Here is a 21,692-nt window from a genome sequence, read left to right as displayed (position 1 = left end):
GAAGTGCCTGAATATATATATGTATATATATATATATATATATATATATACACACACATTCTGAAGTGGCATTAATATTTACAACCTAAGATTGCTTTTTGAAAGTCTTACTGAAAAAAGTTTTTCAAAAAAAAAGATTTCAGATTCATCAATAAAATATGTCTTAGTGGATTTTTTATGTATATATATATATATATATATATATATATATGTATATATATATATATATATATATATATACACAGTTAATGCACCCACAGTCCCTCTTTAAAAACATGTCTCACAGTGTATTTTGTCCCTTTTGAAATGTTCTCGACTCTGTCTCATGACCAAATTATCAAACAATGTGACTCTTAATATTAGAAAATCTAAGATTTTCAGAGACAGGTTCTGAGTTTGCTTGCTTCATAAACAACCATTAGCATTATTTCCCAGGAACAACGTGAGTCCTAAATGGTTTGTGCTAAGCTAATGGAAGTTAAACACGAGGCTGACAGTCTGGAGACTGCAGCTCCACACTCTCTCCACCCTGATGTCCGCAGCTAATATAGTACCACAGTAGGAGATTCCTCCCCATTCGGGTGGCAGCCACAAGTGGGATTTGACCTTTAAGAATGAAGTCCTCCCGTTTAGATGGAGCTTCTGCGCTTATTGAGTCTTCTGTAGGTATTGATGCTGTGCAGACCGGTGGAAACTGAGCTAATGCCCGAGTGACACTGCAGGCTGCACATGCAGCCATTCGAGTGGAGCGGGTTGGAAAAAGCTTCTCCCTGCTCCATGTACGTGTCCGAGGTGGAGAGGTCACGTGAGATGATCATGGGGATGGAGTATTGCAGTTTCTCCCTGCTCTTGTACCAAAGGCAGGAGCACATGGACTGGAAGTGGAGCACCTCGGCGTAAACGTTGCGGAGGCCTCGGCTCGCCGCGCCTCCCCCGCTGCCGCCCACCGCGTTCCCGCCGCCGCATCCGGACGGCGTGGAGGACGAGGAGGCCGGATCCGCCGAGCAGTTGATGTGCCCCGCCTGACCGTTGTGAGTGAGCAGAGCCCTCTGCTCCGCGTCCCTCTTCTCGTCCTCGGCGTTCATCGTCATGAAGCGCAGCACTACCAAGTTGAGGAAGGCTCCAATCACAGCCAGGCCCGTCAGGATGTAGATGAAGCTGAAGGCCACGTACTCCGGCTTGGTCTGCAGAGCATGTTCCTTCTGCAGCGCCACATAGTCCCCGAAGCCGATCGTGGTGAGCGTGATGAAGCAGTAGTAGTAGGCGTGAAAGAAGCTCCATCCCTCAAAGTGGGAGAAGGCCAGCGCACCGACACACAGCGTGCTCATGCAGAATAGTAAGCCAATGATCACCATGTTGACCATGGAGACCTCGGTGTGTCTCATGCCAAGGCACACCTTCAGGCGATGGAGCAGGTACCTGACAAAGGTGTTGATCCGCTCACCGACGCTCTGGAACATGACCAAAGTGAGCGGGATGCCCAGGAGGGCGTAGAGCATGCAGAACGCCTTCCCTCCGTCTGTGCTGGGGGCTGCATGGCCATATCCTGGGGTACACAAAGAGAAACGGGCACATTTACTGGGGCAGAACTAATTACATCTACAGTGCAGAGGACATGAGTCGGAGAGGACAAGGCTGCAGGCCTGGGACGACTGTCAAACCTGGAGCAGACAGATATAAACGATTAGTATTCTTTGAGCCGCACTTGTGATAAATCCAAAGTCCCTTCATTTCGGCGGCGGCAGAATGCAATTGGAAAGGAGAATGCACAGCAGTGTGACAGGAAAGGCAAAGCACTGATGCCAAGGGAGAGAGTTTGAATAATTCATTGACAATTTGTCTCTGCGTGGTGGCCTCAGCTAATGAGTACATTTGCACCTAATTAATCCTCAACATTTTCCACATCAAACAAACAGAGCACCAGTGGATGTTCTGCAGTCCTTTTGAAAGTTCAGATTATAAGACCCTGACGCAATGATCACAAAAGGCAGTGTGTGTGTGTGTGTGTGTGTGCTGCGACTGAGCCTTACCTTCTTACTATTGCTTATTATATTCCTACTCTGAATTTGTGTTTTATACTCTCACTTTGTTATCTTATTTCAATGCTTATTCTACTCCTGACCTTGATAGATAGACAGACGATGGACAGAGGGAGAGACAGATAGATAATCCATCCACGCTTGAGGGTTGCTGGTGCCAATACCAGTTGACATAGGGTGAAAGATGGGGGACACAATTTTCCTAATCCCCAAATCTGCATGTTTTTGGACTTTGGGAGAACCCGGAGAAAACCAACACACACGAGGAGAACATGCAAACTTGGGTCTTCTCATAATGTAAAGTTAAAGCATGTAAGGACAATTTGAAAAATGCCATATGTAACAGTGAGGGACAGTTTAAAGCTGAAATAGATGCATAAATAAAAGGTAGCAAGGACCCAAAAATGGAGGAGTTTTGAAGTCTGATATTGGTTGAAAGGAAATACTTCCTGCACTGTTCAGCGAGGCAGGAGCAGCCTGTGACTTGGATAATTTAAAAAAAAAAACTCACTTCAACTTCCACCAAAGTCATTTCCTGGAAAGATACTTGTACTTTTACTCAAGTATCCCTTTAAGGTACTTTAAGGTGTTTCCCTGTCATGGGATCAATGCTAATCAAATCAACCAGAAATGGAAAATGTATTCAAACAAAATGGTTAAATAAGCCACTTCATGGTGCAAATGGCAAAGGTTAGAGGAGGACCTTTCCCTCCATCTACTCTCCACAAAACAGTGAGTGAGTGATAAACCACTTAGTGTATAAACATAATGCCAATGACACATGTATTTACTGTAGTGGTCACTTAGACAATACCAGCGAGTGCCCAACACCAGCCAATTCCAGATTATGGCACGACTCACATTTCAAGTTAAGCATCACCCCTTTTGTCTCACAGCGTCCTCTTTATCGCTGCTCTCGTCCCACAGGACGCGAGCCCCTCACCCGCAACATCATTACGGCCTGAAACACAACGTTCTCGACAAGTGGACCTGTTGCACACAGGAGCTGAGGGGTGAATCTCTGATAACAAAGAGATAAGCAAATGGAAAAACCAAAAAAAAAAAGCTTGACCGATAGTTAAAATGTAATTATACGAGGGGTTGATTTAATTCTTCGGGCTCTGGGTTTTATTGTCACACTGATCCGTGCGGTTGAGCCATCTGTCTGCCCGCTGCCAAATCTGTTTAAAGCTTTTCCCAGTTGTGCTGCCAAAATGAGAACCATTGCTGTGTTTTCTGCGGAGGGAATAAGTCGCCATATTTTTTTATTTTTTATTTTTTTTCTTAACGAGATATGACCAATAAATCCTCTTGTGATGAGATTAATTACACGCTTGTTCACAGGCCAAGGGATGACATTAAACATGACCTTGGTATTCAGCGCCTCTCAACATTCACCGCCTCCACGGATGAGTTCAAGCACCACCATCAAACACCAGTCATGTTTCAAATATGCCTTTGTAATGTGTGGATAATGACACATCAAACACAATATGTTTGATCCAGGTGTTTTTTCTTAAGTGTCAGTGTTTAGGTCAAATTTGCATTCGTACAATTGGGCTTTGACGTGTTGTGAAGTGACATTTCAGTGGTGCGTCCATTAACTGTTGGATGAACGGTCGGAACAGCGAAAATAATTTATTTCAAGTTATTTTTTTTTACAGTTTATCTGTCAAATTAACATGAATCAATGGACCTGTTTATTCAATAATTGTTATTTTTAAATATTTTTTCACATTTGGCTTTTAAACAATGTTTAAAAAGTCTCAACCATCTCAAGCTTTTATTTTGGTACTTCTGCGGTTAGCTAAATATTTAGTTTCACCCAAAAGATTTAGATTTAACATTTATAGCAAGCATTTATATTTAACATTTAGATTTAACATTTGTATTCATATTAAAATTTAACATTTAGATTTAAATCTAAACATTTAGATTTAAATGTTAAATATTTAGATTAAACATTTAGATTTAGCATTTAGATTAAAGATTGAAATTTAACATTTAGGTGTAACATTTAATATTGAGATTTAACTATATAATATATGTGTATGTTAACACATATTGGTGTAAATGTGGAAAAAGTTCATGTTAAAAAATTCACAAATTCAAAATGTATTAAAGACTTCAACTTTGAAATTACGATTCTGTTTCTGCGATACTGCCATCACCTGGAACTATTGTTAAGCGTTTATAATTAGCTTACTGTCAATTGTCTATGTGCTCTTAGTAATTTCATCTTAACTTAACTTAAGTGTGCTAATACTTCATCTGGTACTTGTCATTTATTGTTTTCAGGTCCCATTTAACCGTTATAACTATTTTTCATCCACTTTTAAAATTTGATTTGTGGTTTTGTGAAAAAAATCACTGCATCAGTGACAATATGTCACATCCTTATGGCACCAGCCAGCCTTTCTTTTGACCTTTATTATGAGTGACTGTACTGGCTTGTTTTTTCTCCAGTGGATTGTGTGCTTATTAAAAATGTATAAGAAATGGTCAGTCTGTCGAGCCACATTGTGGCGCAAGTCTGCGAATATAAATGTGCTCCATTCAGCCGCTGTGAATACATTATTGAAATAATAACTTTCTGACGGCATTTTGCATTATTCCTTACATCTGAGAGGGAGCAATTTACTCCGGTCCGTTGCCACTTTTGAAAGCATTTATTACTTTCCCCTCAAGTACGACATCAGAAACCGTAATGAACTTCAGTCGCGCTTGCTTCCACCTTGAACAGTTATTGAATATTCCCCTGCTTAAATCCAACAGACGTCTGTTATGACGTGAAAACAAATTGCAGCATCTTAAATGGTGGTTTTGTGGCTCAAAAGATTGATGGATGATTGATTTTTCTTTTCTTTTTTTTACTATATAGAATAAGTAGAAGTATTCCCCAGCCCACATTGACTTACAAGACACAACTGTTTAGATAAACAGAACAGTCAGTCAGACTGGAACATAAATTGCAATTAATAATAAACAATATTGATGTTTTTTTTCGTCTTTTCTTTTCTTTTGTCAGTGTTTCTCAAACCTGGTCCTTGAGACTGCTCCAACACACCTGATTCAAATGAATGGGTCGTTACCGGGTGTTGAATCAGGTGTGTTGGAGCACTTACTTACTTCTAGCACTTTTTGTAAGTCGCTTTGGAGAAAAGTGTCTGCGAAATGACATGTAATGTAATGTAATGCAGGGCTGTTGATCCTGAGCACCACGATCTGGATTTTGAAAATACGTTTCATTCAGTATAGGACAGAGATCACATGTGGCCCACCACTTAATATCAAGTTATAATGACTTATTTATGTAGGTTTTTTAATCTATCTATCTAGTGTATAGATGAGAGAAGACGATGAGAAAGAATGAAAGAGGAAAATGCCCTTATTATTAACCATTGATTGTGGAGTGAGTATGACCATGTGTTGAGATGAACAGGGGCTGCGGGCCTATCACAGGCTGTCAGCACCAGGGAGCAGCTTATTGAGACTTGTGGGCGAGGGTGGGTGACCGGAGTGACAGCAGCACCCGTCAACAGTGGACATAAACGCTGGAGGCGACAGGGCAGCGGCTCCTGCCGCCACGTGTGTGAGAGAGAGAGAGAGAGAGCGGGAGAGACTCGCATGACATCACCCCTTCCTCCAAACCTCTCCCGCTATACATGCAGCAGTGACAAAGTTATCATCAGACGCGACGTTCTGCTTACATGAATTACTGTCAGAGGGAAAAGTGCAGCCTCACAAGATCTGAAAGGTGAAAAAGAAAAACAATGGGCCACAGCAGAAGCTTGACTGACATCTGAGGAAGACTCCTGTGCTGTCAGCTGTCTCACGCTGAAACCTTAATATTGAGTGTAGCTGTGTCATTTTTGGCAAAGTGGCTGGAAGTATTTGCTCACATTTCTTGGACAAACAGAGAAAAGACATGCCGGAAATTATAGTGTATCACTGTTTTATTTCCCTAGGAAAACAGCAACTCCACCGCTATCAGCGCAGATTGTCTTGTATTGCAACCTCATTTCCATAATTATCATGTAAAAGAAAATATGAAAATCACACAACATTGAAAAGCGATGAGAGGTTTTAAAAAGGGGCTAATAAATGTGAGCTGAGCACAGGTGCACCACACTCCATACAGACTCCCTCCTCATCGGTGCCTCTCATTACTGAATCATAATTTACAGCCAATCATTTAATGCCTCGAGCAACAAGCTGGTCCCAATTTAAATGCTTCAAAACAAATCATTACATACAAAAAAAACAAATTTTCCGTTACAATATCCTTCCCCCCACTCCTGAACACTGCCAAACATTTTGTGATTCCAGAGTCTTTAATCCTGACCTGAAACACATTTTTTACCCACTAATTCATTTCACTCATTTTTTAATCCTCCCATATTCATTTTAGCAGATGGGCACGCTCACAGATTTATTCACTGCCGTGTCATATTAACCCTCACTCAGGCGATTTAAATGTAACGTCTAATAGTGTGCAGCACAATGCAAATAATTTCACCATTTCACTCAACGTTTGACGGCTGAGTGAAAGCAGCTCCGTCCCTGCATGTGGCGTCTGAAACACGACATCAGCCGCCTCAACCACTACATCTAAATATCTCATTAGTCTGATTAATTAGGTGGGGCTAAAAACAGGCTTTGAAAATACATCAAAGAATGGCATGATGTGGCTGTTAGGGCTCCAGTTCCTCTGTCACGCAATCACATTTTCATTGATTACCGGGCACAATTTGTCCCTGCCAGCGACACGAGAGGCACAAAGCGTATTCATCAGGTGCATCAGCTCACCTTAATGGGTGAGAATCCTCAAAGAGACGGCGCACTTATCGCGCTCAAACGTTCACATTATGCAAAGCAATGCAACAACAAGTGAAAATGTAGGATTTCGGGAGCCAAAAACTGGAAGAGAGAGAGGAGACTTCATGACATACAGACTGTGTGACAGAAACTCCCTCTGATAATGTCCTCACATGTCTCTACTACTCCTGGAGATCGGCCAGTGCCACACTGAATAATACACTCATCGGTGTGTAGAGCAAGAATCCACTCAAGACAAAGAGCCAAAGGTGGAAACAGTAAACTGCTACGTTCAGGAAACAAGTCATTAAGTGTTTTAGTGAACTGTTTCTGCCGTAAAACAAACATAACATTATAACATTTCACTGGACTCTAAATCAGCGTCAATGTAATGTAACAACTCTTTAATCTGAGCTTCACTTACAGTGACTTACGTGTAGAGGTGAAACACTAAATGAATCGTCAACTATTTTGATAATCGATTCATCGGTTTGAAGCTTTTTTTCATGATTAAAACAAGATTTCTGATTGTTTTAGCTTCTTGAATGTGATTATTTTCTGGTTTCTTTGCTCCGTATAACAAAGGAATCATTCAAAACAGAAACATTTTGGTTTGTGGACAAAACAAGACCTTCGCGAACATCATTATTTCCAGGTTTGAGAAACACTGGTCAACGTTTTTCAGCATTTTCTGACATTTTCTGACTCGAGAGAATAATCGACAGATTAATCGATTATGAAAATCATCGTTAGTTGCAGCTCTACTTGTGTGTTTAAAGAAGAAGAATGACTTTAGTTACTTAAATTTTGATTTAAGTCACAGCGAAACAATGTTCATAAAGTCTGACTCAGGGAATAGTAACTCTACATACAACTGTGGAACAAGCATGCTATTCCCTGCATTTGTGTATATTTACATCAATCTGCCCAAAAAACTCCAAACTGGATTAAATCGTTTTCAAAAAAAGGATAAAAAGAATCTGTCGGTGCTCACGTAGCATAGGTAAGACGTGACAGCCACAAATCAATTAATCAACTCAAGGACACGTAGAGATTTGAGTGAGTAAATCAAACTAAAAGCATAAAAGTGAGTGAATGGGACAAGGGTAGGAGGTAAAAAAAAAAAGAGGGGACATGTCCTTCACATCGTGGTGATAAAAAGATTTGCAAAAGTGATGGCGGCGAGCCAAAGTGATGATTCACACATGATATCATCAGAAACGTGGACACAAACTCCGTGCTCGCTCTTTGAGAGAACACACAGAGACAAACAGTGGTGACGCCACAACTGGTATTATTATTCTTTTTTAATCCTGTTTGTTTATCATAATTGAAGTCGGTTTTTTTTCTTACTAATTGTTTGGACCAAAAGGATGTTTAATGAATCAAAAAGTCAAAAAATAATGAAGTAACTGAATAAATAAATTCCCCCCCTCGTCTCGTTCCCGCCCCCTTCCAGTCAGACGACACAGACAGTCTGGTTTCCATGACTTCAGAGGACATGACATTGACTTTCATTCATTTCCAGGAGACTCCAACCTTAACCATAACAACTGCTGGCCTAACCCTAACCCTAACCTTAAACTAACTTATCTTAAACTAAACCTCATCCTAAGCATACAACGTGTCTTCACCTTAAAATGTAATAATTTACATTATGAGGACTTGCTTTTTGTCCCCATAAGGACGACAAGTCCCCATGATGTGACTGTGTAAACAGATTCAGCCACTAACCCTAACCCCCCCGCCACAAAAAGCCCTTTAAAGATGTAAGGACCAGCCAAAATGTCCTCACTTTGCCACAATGTCCTCACTCGGTATGGTTTATACAATTGTTGGTCCTCACAGAGCCACAAATACAAGAAAACACACACACACACATACACAGAGCGCAACAGAAGTGATGTACATACTTTACACTGTACATACTACTGCATTAAATTATGTGATGTTTATTAGTATTTTATTGTTATTTGTGAGACCAGACTGTGTCCGGGACACGTGCAGGCAGCCAGTTTTGTAGTAATATTCACATTTTAAACTTTTCATGGGCTCTTTCCAGTCTGGTATAAAGTGCCTTAAAGGGATACTTGAGTAAAAGTACAAGTAGCTTGTCAGAAAATGAATTTGGTCACTTTTCTTATAATATTACTCAAGTAAAAGTTTTAAAGTCTATGACATGTACTGTATTTACTGTATTTCAAAAGTACTTTTCTGAAATAAAATGTGCTTGAGTTTTCAAAGTAAAAGTATTAAAAAAGGTGGGGAGTAAGGATTGAGCCATGCTGGCTCAGGGGTAGGGCAAGTTGTCTTTCAACTGGAAGGTGGTGGGCTCAATTCCTGGCTCTGCTATTCTATATGTGTCCTTGAGCAAGACACTTAACCCCATGTTGCGGCGTGTGGATGGATGAAAACTGTAGTGTAAAGCAGCTCATCAAGAGTAGAAAAGTCCTATATAAATACAGACCATTAGCAACTCTCCTGATTTTATTTGGTCGCAACGAGTAACAAAGACAGTTAGAGGAAATGTAGTGGAGTAAAAGTTGTTAAAGTGAATTTTGTGACGCAACACTGACACGCCCCTGCCTGGTGTTTTCAGCCACTGTGCTGCCGTGTGAGCGGTGAACCCGTCTCACATTGTACGCGTCCTCTGCCTCGCTTGAATGTGCCATTCTGTGTGCAGCACGGGAATGTGGTCACAGACACGAAAACAAGCGATAACGAGAGAGACTCACACAGAGAGACTCACGCAGGGATGTCATGTGGAGCTGATAGGCTAAATCAACACTGTGTGAACTCGGTCTGACAATGGCGTGAACGTGAGAGACATTCTAGTTTATATACGAACGTTACACTATACTACAGCGTTGACACTATTCAAATATTTAAAAAACTCCTTACATCCGCAGCTAAAGAGGACGTCACTGTCCGTGTGTCTCCCTGTAGTGGTCAGTAAACACATTCCCAGAGGTGTCACACACAATCACAACATGAAGCCTTAAATGGAAAGCGTGCCTCTCTGACATACAGGTGGCCCGGGCAGCCGTGCCTGTGTGACATCAGCAGCGTCAGCGTTTACACCATCGCCGAAACACTGCGTAGATCGGGGGAATGTTCCGTTGCAAAGTGCAAATAAACACTGATCCACGTCGTCTGTTGGGTACAAGCTGTCTCTGAGCAGCGGTCCACTCTGCTTCCCAGCATGCCTTCTATCCCCCAGCTTGCTTTCATCTCCAGCTGCGTCTGGTCTAAGATATCATTACACGACCCCGGCAATCTGTAACTCGAATCCGCTTCGTGTGGACGTCAAGGCTTTTTTTTTTCTTTTTTTTCTTTCACAAAATGACACCCCGAGATGTTAGGGGAGAAGTTTATAATGATTCTGGATTTCCCACGAAGCGTGAACTCGCAGACCCCCATCAATTCTCAGTCACAGACACCTCAAACTCCAGACGACCCCGTGGCTGTTTATTTAGGCACTAAAACACTAAAACACAGCTCTGGCTCTCCAACCTCCCTCCATTATTGCGTCCAGCTTGTGATCCACAAGGCCTCACTGACAAACGCTGTGTAATGTCCATGTAATGAGTTTGAAGGAATACTTTGTAGAGTATCCCTATAATTGTAGAGTGCTGTAGAATCAGTTGAGTTCAGTCTTTTCTTTGAATAACTGATGAGAAAGTGTAGAATTATTCAGTAAAATATATGCAGAGGTTTGAGTGCCTTTTTCTTTTGACAGCTCCCAATGTTTGGAGGTCACAGCAACAGAATTTCTTTAACAATGCTGATTTGGCAATTTAATTTTTACACTGCATGTCCAGTCTGATGCAAACGTGTTCATTTATCTGGACGCGGGACAAGCACCAGCACTTACGAGCCCCCGGTCGCTGAATATGTCACCCAATTTTGGGATTACGTGCCCAGTGTGTAACATTTAGTTGCAGCTAATGGCATAAAGTATGTTTGTACAAGTATTAAAAAACGATTAAGTTTGTTTTGAAGCCTTAGGAGAAACCTTTGCTATGAACTAGATTCAAGGGCTTTGCTTTCTGGGGCTGTTTTAACAGCAGCACAAACAGACTTTCAGCAGCTCACATTAACGACGCTGAGCACCCACAAAAAAACTTTAACGACAGGAAGGAAACAGAAGACAGAGATTTGTGGAAGAGATTTTACATGCTTCCTCTAATGCAGAGGCCACCGTACTGTAGTGCCCTGACAAATCTGGGAAAGGGAAGGGTGACTTCATTTTGCAGTCTCATAACGTTGGATGTCATTAACACCGGACCACAGGAACTCTTGTGGTTTGTCGACAACCGCTCTGACACTGAGTGACAGACGCCCCATTTTTAGCGCGTTTGCCGCACAAGACTCAAAACAAAAGGCCCACTGACAGGAACGAATTTCCATCCATTCATCATCCATCTATGCTGATCCATGCACGCAGGGAGAACATGCAAAATCCTGGTTCCTTGTAGGTGCTGCCAATTAAATGATCTGATCTGATGCCCCGAAAATCAGAAACTGCTTCTTCCAGCTCTCACGTCTGACACGCGTTGATCGTCATTTACACGATCACAAATGGTCAATGTGGCAAAAATGTGAACAAATAACCAGTGTTTTTTCTGACAAAGACGTAAGGAGGTCGACAGCATCGCTCATCATCCAAAATAGCACACTCTTGCTCTATCACAATGGACGTTTACTTGGTACATGGTACTTAACTGTGTTTGCGAGTGGGTGAAATTGGCAAAACACACTTTGGATAAAAGCAATATTTGAACACAATCCTTTCATCACAAACCAAACGGGATGAAATGCCGTGAAAACAAATTTCGCCGGTTGTTAAGCGATTTGCCACTACATATACTGTAATGGCCTGTCAACTTAGATCATTTTCAAGGGGGTACTTTGTCATATTTGTTAGCGTGCCAGGTATAATCTACACTATACTACCGCCGCTGTCAGCAAACTGTAAAGTAGGAAGAATAATCTCTCTAATCAAACTTTCATTATAGGAAGCGACAGTGAACAAGGAGCCTGTCCAGCCCGTGTAACGGAGAAGGGGAAGAAGGAGGCTGATACGGGATGTATTCATCACATGTAGTCTGACGCACCGCCAGAGGAGACAGCACATTGGCAGAGCATCTGTCTGGGTTCAATCTAACTTGGTTACCCCTGTGCGGACTCCAAATCGGGGCCTGGGAGCATGTGTTCACATCAAACGCACAGCTGAGGCCCAAACAGTGAAGTATCACAAGCTTGAAGACCAAAGTGAACGGGGGGAGGTAAGCTGCAAATGTACCTGTCTGGTAGCAAAACCCGCTCGTCATCACGCGATACACCCACTAACTTTTTAACATCTGTTTGAAAAGCACTGATCTGAGCCGGCGTGTGTGTGTTTGGCCAATATGGTCTAATGTTTTCCTTTCACTGTGAAAAAAGAAAAATCCTTATCAGGATCTATTTCCAAACCTACTCCTTAGGTTCCTTTTTAGGGGATATGAGAGGGAACCTTGGCAGGCCGCAGTTTTCCATGAGGTCAGTCAGCGAGGCATTCCATGAGGAGTGTGAGATCTCCCGGGGGGTTTAGCTAATTAAATAAATCACGTGATTTATGTACCTGATACAAAGTTGACACAGATTTGTTTTAAAATGTACAACACAGCTGGATTATCGGACAAGAGTGGGGTTAACGTACACAGATGCTGTACACAAAAGGAGCGCTTGAAGAGGAGGAGGAGGCGGAGGAGGAGGCAGAGAAGTGAAGCCAGATACTGTCAAGTAATGAGACTGAGAGTAAATTCAGATTTCATATACGTTACCCTCTGCGCTGTGCGACACATGTAAGATAAAGTTCAAGTGAAAATAGCTGAGACGCAGTTCAAGCTTTGAAGTTTAATTTATATGGTAGGAAGTCTTTCATTTGTAGTCATTGCTAATGTAGGAACTCCAAGTTGGGATTTGTTTCCAAGCTTTTAAGAGGTCAACTCAAATAACAGATGTATCTGTTTCAAGCGCTCCATTTGGGTTATCGGCTTAGAAAGTGTGCCTGTGTTAGAGTGAAGTTCAAGTTACAGAGAAGAGAAAGACAGAACATGTTTAATATCATATGGTTATTTGAAGTAGTTTTGTCATGAATACAGTATTTAGCATTTTTTTCATTTGAAATGTATAAACGTAAAATAATTGCCTATGGCCTGTGCTGGAATATTTACATAGCATGACTGGACCGGCTCGCTTATGCTAGCACTTGGAAAAGTGCTTGTCATTCAGGAAGAATGACAAGCACTTAAGTTGACACCTTCACCACGTGAGTTCCCCCGCAAAATACCTGCCTGCCGATACTACTGTAAGAATAACAGCACATAAGGTCAAAACTATGAACCGTAAACAAAGATAGAAAGAGTAGACCTTTTCCAAGCCAATTATCACAGTGTGGTTGCTGCGATGTTGTTTTCATGACATCAACTGTGCCAGAGTCTGCAACATCAAGGTCCAGCTGATTCACCAGCAACATCAGCCGTTTGTATGTCAGTCAGTGTGTTTACATGCATGTTAAAAGTCCAATTTCTGTCAGACTAAGACAATAATTTGGTTTTCTTAATGGCATGTTAACAGTCCGACTAAGCGTATACATGCAGTAAAAGTAATCAGACTATGAATCGCATTATCCAGGTATGTTAGTCCGACTAGCATTAGCTCGATTTTAGTCGGACTAACATACCTGGATAATGTGATTCATAGTCTGATTACCTTTACTGCATGTATACAGTAGGCATGCGCCTAGTCGGACTGGAGGCGGACTTGGCATCCTCGCATCGGCGAGAGCGAAAGCTACGGAGAAGACCCACTTTCGGATTGATCAACATAAAGGTCAACGGGAAACTGATTCGGTACGCACTAGCTTATAGAGAGATACAGCGCCACCTACAGAGGCGGAGTCAGACGTACGCGGTCAATAACCGGATTGCCTGTCTTACTCAACTACGGCCTTAGCTCTATTCAACTGTGCATGTAAACGTGTAAACGAGTGTCAGGTATCAATCCTGATGTTTACCCTGTTTTTAACATGATATTGGACCAATACCCCCTTTTATTTTTGTCCTACTTTTAAAAGGAAAAATCGGACTTAAAATTCATGGGAAGCAGAGACAGACTTTGGGCTACAGATGTCACAGCTGCCGATGATGATGGTGAGGATGACGTGGATAATTTTCTGTGTAATATATAAAAAGCAGAGACACACTTACTTCTAGGCTAGGAACTGGGCCAAGTGTGAACGCAGCCAATGATTGCTAAAATCCACACACCCTGGTAACTGTGCTCTGATCCACTCTCAGTGCAGTGGTGCTGTCTTTCGTCACACATGGTGTTGAGCAAGAGGCTGATATCGTGCATCATAAACAACATTTTATGCTTGTTAATCCTGACACTCTGGAGGAAATCAGTCTGGTCCAGCATATGGAAAATTGCATGTGAAAACAGCCCGGCTCTGCATCATTAAACAAAACATATGTGACAAGCTTGCTATCATTTGACGTGGTTATTTCACGCCTGCCTGGTGATTTCTGGTAATTTGGACCGCTGCCTGGATGTTTTATTCAACTAAATGCTCCAAATAAAAATAGCTTGTCTCGAGCATATCATGTGCCTTCACTCATATATTTTCTATTTTCTTTTTTTTTTTTTGACTCGTTTGACTTTGTCTCCTCTCTTCTGTGTCTTTTTCTCTGCAAATTCAAAGAAATGCACCATAGCCGGTGCAGCGCAGTCACCTGCCTCTGTCACCTGATTCCACTGATGAATTCGAACATGCTGTGGTCGCAGTTCAGCTCATTCAGCTGCTCTCGGGGAGCAGATGCTGTCCTGAACTGACATGCTGGCCAATGGGAGGCACCGTGGTCTGGCATAAAACACACACAAGGATCAGTTTACGCAGCAAAAACAAAAAGGGAGACAACAAAGACAAAAAAACACCCAGGATTAAATGAGAAGACAGAAGGTCACACATCAGCGCAACATCAGCGATTATTGTGCCTGTTTACAAAGAGTTTTAATTGGAAAAGTCAACCACAAATGACATACTGCATCTAGATTGTATGATATACATTTTTTTTTTCACCCTCGACCGTTATGAACACTCTTTATATGTGTTTTTTTGTCTTTATACATGAGTGCACTTCAGTGTCCTGGCTGTATTTTCTCACTGGGCTCAATGCCACGTTAACTGAAAAGTCTGTCATCATGTTTCTGGCTGGTTGAGGTCTCACATAAGCTTTTTTGCAGACATGAACTAAGGGGGAAATGTCCAGGAAACTGGGACTGGACATTTTCTGTGTATTTCTTTTTCCATTTTTTTTTTCATCCACACAAAAAGAACACAGAAACTGTCTGGGTGAGACAGTCGTGTACGAGAGCGAGAATATTTCTGAAACACTCAGGCGAGGGATTATCGTGCCTGGGGCGAGCATGCTGTATTTCCACATGTGCTCACAAGGACATTCTCCGAAAATTTGACTCGGGGGGGGCTAACAGACAAAGTTCCATAAAATGTGCACAGTGACATTTGTGGACATTCGTGTTATCACATTAGAGCCTCTCTGGACACTTTCAGGTACATACTGGACTTCAGTGTTGTACTGAAAGCAGCAAAAACATTATCCCAAACATTCGATATTTGTTAGAACATATATGTTAAATAATAAGAAGAATCTATTACTTAATTGTAAGCCCATTTGACGCACACTCCATCTATACTCCTAAGTACACACCTTGAAAAAACTATCATATGTCGTGTTACATGATGCATGAGAGTAATACTGGCACCTGACTTAATGACCAGAGGCAATTAAATCAAGTCATGGGTCTCATCAAGGTGTTACATTATATTTGAAGTCACTCAATGCTGTGTGACTGCTATGGTCTTTCAGCTGTAGCTGTAACTATAATATAATTGCTACATTTTCTTCCTGCATTTATTTAAAATTGTACAAAAACAGTGTTTAAATTTGAGCAATACTTATTGGTGAAGTTGCAAATCACCTCCTCCTTCCCTTCCACGTGTGTGGCACACTAGTAAAACATGAATTTTAATGATACCGTCATCACTTTATGTTCATTTCTGTGAAAGATGATTCCACTTACATTTACACACTGCACCTTTAGTGTTAAAGAAGGTCAATTCAAATGTGTGCAGGTGAAATCAACCATACAACCATGCAGAATTCCTCATTGAAGTGACCTTGAAACTACCCCCTCGTTGTGACACGGAAAGCACTCACAGTACACATGGACACACACTTGATGTCCAAACTATTACAGAGTGACCGTCCAGTTTTAGCTGTGTCTCAGGTCTCCTTGTCACCTTGGTGAGGTAACCGCTTGCCTCGGGGCTGCACATATGGTGAGAGCAGCTGAGCATCAGTTCCACCTCCGCTCAGTCTGCAGGTTCACCACACCAGACCTGGCTAACACAGTTTCTGCAAAGACATCAGTCTAGTACATAGTTTTTTTCTTTTGGTGTGCGTGTGATTGAACTGTATGAAGTTTGTGTTTCTTTGTGTCATTTTTACTCTGTTACTGAACTATTCTCTATAACATGTTATCAAAAATATAACCCCTAACCCTGATTTTCAAGCCCCTAAAGCAGGGTTTCTTAATCCTGGTCCTGGAGACCCCACTGTCCTGCAGAAGTGTCCTTGCTCCAACACACCTGATTCATATAAATGGGTTGTTATCAGTCTTCTGCAGTGCTTGTTAATGAGCTGACCCTATGAATCAGGTGTGTTGGAGCAAGGAAACATCTAAAACATGCAGAGCAGAGAGTCCCTGAGGACCAGGATTGAGAATACCCTGCCTTAAGGGTTTGTTAGGCAATTGTCCTTTATATCGTATTGTAGTGTTTCCCTATCCTGGTCCTCGGGGACCCACTGTCCTGCATGTTTTAGATGTCACCGCGCTCCAACACACTTGATTCAAATGGTCAGCTCGTCAGCAAGCTCTGAAAGAGCCTGATAATTACCCTTTCATCTGAATCAGGTGTGTTGTAGCAGGGCAGTGCAGGACTGGGAACTTATATTGTATGTGTATTATTATATTATACTTACAATGAACTTATATAGTGTCTTTCATTTCTGTGGAAAAGCCAGACAGCCTTGGGCCCACAGAAGCAAAAAAACCGCCAGAACACTTTAATAAGGACGCGTAAATGTCACTTTGCTCAAGTGTATGTTTCAGTCTGTCCTCTGATTCATTAATGACAGAGGAAGATGGTGTCCAATATTAATTAAACAAAATACAAGAGTGTGTCAAAACATGGACAGTGGACACTTGTCTTGTTTAGATGACACAGATCCCACTCGGTGCTACTCTACTATTGTTAAGTACAGTCGATTAGCAGTGATTTATTTTCTCTGTGGCGATCTGCACATAATATGTGCTGATGCGGAGCACTAAACACAGACAGTAAATGTCACTCACTATTATTTGTTCTATGTTGTCATGATAACTAGTAGTTTTACTAGCAACCAAGTGTAAATGGGAGGGATTGTCTCTTTAGGGTCGTCTCATCAGTTTTATGTGACCAAACCTTGGCAGAGTAAAAAAAAGAAGTCCAGTACATATTCTGCAATTTACAAGGACAAAGAGAGTCAGTGCTCGGCAGAGATGAGTCCATTTTCTACACACAAAAGGACATACACTGATCTGAATGGCAAGGAAGAATGGTCCTTCATGTTACGACAGATTATCTGGTCCATACCATCTGCATTACTAGATAATGCAAAAAACATGACTATGTAGGGTCATGGTAATAGAAAAATGGTTAAGATATGAGAAGATTATTTATGATTACAAATCTAACAGTCTGTCCTTCAGATCACATTTCAGCCATTTGCACAAAGTGGTACAGTGCAGCTCAGAAAGTCAAAAGTTGTGAAGGATATCAAAATAACTGATCTGTTCCAACCCACTTTTTGACACTGCTCTGTTGGGGTACTTCCAGGCGCCAATGGGGAATGAGAAAAGGGGGTAAAAGTCCAAGTTTGTGCTCTGCCAGCTCAAAGAATTGAATATTGGAAGTCTGGAAAAGAGTGTAGTGGCCTCCCACTTTTAAGAGGCCTGACCAACAAATGTAGATGAAAGGGTGTCTCTACGCAATTGGACAGACCTGCTACCGATCAGGTCCAGATGATGTATGAAGTTTGGCACAAAAAAAATGGATCAACAAACGTGAAACACAAAAACGTGGGCACAAAAGAATACTTTAAACATGTTAAAATTACAAAATATTCTGCTTGTCATGTAAGGAATCTCCCAGTTTCTCACAGTGAAGGCCTACATCTTGCTAAAAAAAATAATGAAAATAGTAATATTAATGATAATGATGAATGATTATAATGAAGACTTCAGGGGGGAATAACACTAAGACATCACATAATTACCAGTGTTATTTGGCTTAATTGCTCCATTAAAATATTGGGATGAATAACATAGTAGTAAAGATATTGGGATAGTAGCGCAGAGGCTTTGGCTCCATGGCCCCCTCAGCCCTTGATAGGCCCGTTCAGTAATCCGTCCTTGTGTGCTTGGTGTAGTTTTCAAGGAGTGATGGCTCTTTAATAACGGCCTCTAACGACTCTTGCCCGAGGGAACTCCGTGGAGCAAGTCACTTAGAATGGAAGCAACAGCAAAATTGATAGACAGTGGCTGCCATGTTGGACGCACAGCTCTAGCTGGAAAACAGCTCGGTTCACCCAGGCTAGAGGCAGACACTTTATTCGATAAATTGATTCCCCACTGGTGTTCGTAAACTGGGACAATGAAGCTTCAAATGTAGCTCTATTTCACACAAGCCAGGTCAGGGTTTACCGCTCCAAAACCATATCACGACGAGCTGGAATGAACAGGTACCAATGGGTAGAAAGTCAGCTGAACATCCTGGCACCTTCAGGCCCTGAATCATCCAGTGCAGACAGTATGACCTCAGCTATGTGGCAAACAACTGACCAATGAAGCACATGTGGGCACACATACCCAGCAGATGACTCTGCAACATCCCACTATAACAATACCGTTCACTTCACAGTCAGATACGACCCGCGACTCTCTGCGCTCAAACCAAACTTCCTGGATTATATTCCATGATCTCACAGGTACCCGAAGCTACACGGCCTCAACAAAGAAGAGCTTTTTGTTCAGAATCATCTGATCCGGGTAAGTTATTTAGTCAATTAAAGGACATTGAAAACACCTTTGTGTCAATTACCGCGAACGACAAACAGCCTGGTTATGTTTCCCACCACACGCACGTCAGCGTGCAGATTGCGCGCAGACACATCATCTCTGACAGCGACAATACTGAGATGATTCCGGAAAGAATAGGTTAGCAGCTTGTCGTTTTAGCCAGAGGTTGTCGCAGGCATTTTTTTTTTTTGGTGTGTGTGGATATTAAATGTGTACTCATAAGCCCACGTTCAGATTGCAGCCCTTGGGGATAAACACAACTCACCTTTCACTGTTATTGTTATTATCATTATGCCCCAGTGTGTGACAGTCCACTTCATCCAGGTTGGCTTGTTGAGAGATTAAGCAGATGCTGGAAACAAATTGGAAAACAAATTCCCCCTGGGAGACAGTATATAAGCCAGGCGAGCCGCAGTCTCTTCGCGCTGTCGGACCGAATCATTCCAGCGCACTGAGCCAGTTGGAGTAGTGTTAAGCTAATACAACACCCGAGTAACCACAGTGTTCAACAGTCTCCCTCCCTCTCGCTCTCTTCACTCAGAGAAGGTTGAAGTCGTCAGGAGCCAGTGAGTTGTGAGAAAATCACTTACTTGTTATGATGAGACCCTGACCTCAGTGTTTAGACACTTTCCTCACCATGCTTGACGTGGAAAGCTATTTTTTTCTTTCTTTATACATTGTGATGTCCTATATGTGCAGTACATACTGCAGAAGAAAAGCTCAAGCGACTGGAGCTCCACCATCTCCAGGCACTGGGGGAGACAGCTCAACGCTTTGGGCATATAATCAACACTCAGCTGGTATAACACCCCCCTCCCATCTGAGAGAAGTGTGTGTGAGAGAAGCATTACATGACATTGTGTGTTCCTCGGGAAGAATTTGTGTATGTGTGAGTTTGTGTGTGCTTTGGCTTTTTATAGCAACAAAGGGACATTTCTGTTGTGTCTGCAGTAGAAGAAGAAATTGTAAAATTTCTTCTAGCTTTTGCTTTTGTTTTATTTTCTTAGACGAAAATAAATAGACGTTCCTGTGTTGTGCTGTGGATTCATACATGAAATGTTACATGAGAGAGTTCGAATTGCAAAACATACAAAAGCACACGCCACACACATGGTAATGTTCAAATAATGAGCTTCTAAGCGCACATTTCTTTTCAGCTTTCAGGCATCTTTATAACAAATAAATGCAGACAATTTGCAACCGAGTGTGAGCCATAATATTGTGTCTCTTAAGCATTATTGAGGAAAATCTCTTGATGCTTTTATGCCTTCTCCGACATTTCCCTATAATTTGCTCAACACAATGCAAGTGGTTCCAGGCAATGCATATGAAATGGCTCGAAATGGATGGAAAATCAGGATTAATTCTTGCACAGACTACAACCTGCAGCAGGTATAACTGCGTCATAATTTCTCAGACTAAATCTTAAAGGTACATACTGTTGACTTCATACAAATGAAACTCATTTATTTGAAAATCTTCATTTATCTTTGGTAAAAGCTCAGTATAAAGAAGAGAAGTGAAGAATGAAAGCTTGCCAACCTGGACTCTCCACCATAGGTGTGTTTCCAAACCTTTGGACACTGCTCCTTCAAATTTGACCCGCCATCCCTGAGCAACAAGTGATCTACTGGTGGGCTCTCACTACAAACAAGGGACGGATTGGTGTTCAAAAAAAATGTCCAATAGTAAACATGTATAACAACAACGGCCATTACATTTTGGTTAAGCTAAATTCCATTCATGATCTCTACCATGTCCAGCTGCATGTTGCTAACTGACAAAAATAAGGACAAAGACAGGATAAGCGGATTATCCAATGGGGAAATTGTCCATAGACCAGATTGTCTCATTTCAGTTTGACCTTCAAAAGCGAAATTGGAGGCCAATGAAAGCAACAGTCTTGGGACACAGATCACCACTAACTTGATGAATTTGAGACGCAGCATGGGATCATGAGCTTCAGCTCACCTCCTGATTAGGTGACTGATCCTCTTGGTCTTCTTCTCCAAAGTTGCTTTGTATTCATGTTATCTTAAGTTGCATATGCCACGCAACAATAAGCTTTCTATGACACTGACTGACCGACTCCCCCTCCCTCTATCAGTCTCACTCCACTCATTACTGAAGAGCATGACTAGACACCTCACTACAGCTGGTGAATCTCAGCTCCGCTGAACAGAAGGTTAATGATTTCATCTGCCGCATGTGTCACAAACACAACACGTTCTGTACCTGAGTGAAACACTCATTTCTCTTCCCCGTATCCCCTCATTGTTTTTCAACAAGGCTTTCATTGTGACATATTTACCAGGACCAGTGGAGGCACCGCTTCACCCTGAAGAGTTCTGGCATTTTACTGAGTACAGAGCACTTAAACTTACATGATATTTGGTGATTTTCACATGCATATCTTGTGTAAAACATAGCAGCAGCTGCACAGAGTGGATGATGTTATTGAAAGGCAACCAACATCAATGAATCCTTCAATACAAATAAAAATTTCGATGGATTAAGGAGTATAGGAAACCTTTGGGCTAATTCACACCAGAGCTGTTCTTGTCTGCTTTAAACAGACCAGAGTTAATT

General features: G+C 41.7%; 1 protein-coding gene across 1 annotated transcript in view; it reads right to left on the bottom strand.

Moving 5' to 3' along the window:
* Nucleotides 1-245: 245 nt before the first annotated feature.
* Nucleotides 246-21,692, bottom strand: part of kcnk3a (potassium channel, subfamily K, member 3a) — a 31,012-nt gene continuing 9,565 nt past the window's right edge. The window contains exon 2 of the mRNA XM_044049909.1: nt 246-1,546. Coding sequence (XP_043905844.1) covers nt 630-1,546 — 917 coding nt within the window. The 3' untranslated portion in view covers nt 246-629. The remainder of the gene's footprint in view (nt 1,547-21,692) is intronic.

This window comes from Solea senegalensis, linkage group LG17 (assembly GCF_019176455.1).
Source record: "Solea senegalensis isolate Sse05_10M linkage group LG17, IFAPA_SoseM_1, whole genome shotgun sequence".
Lineage (NCBI taxonomy): Eukaryota > Metazoa > Chordata > Actinopteri > Pleuronectiformes > Soleidae > Solea > Solea senegalensis.
Note: the sequence above shows the minus strand (reverse complement) of the source record. Positions and strands in the feature narration are given on the sequence as shown.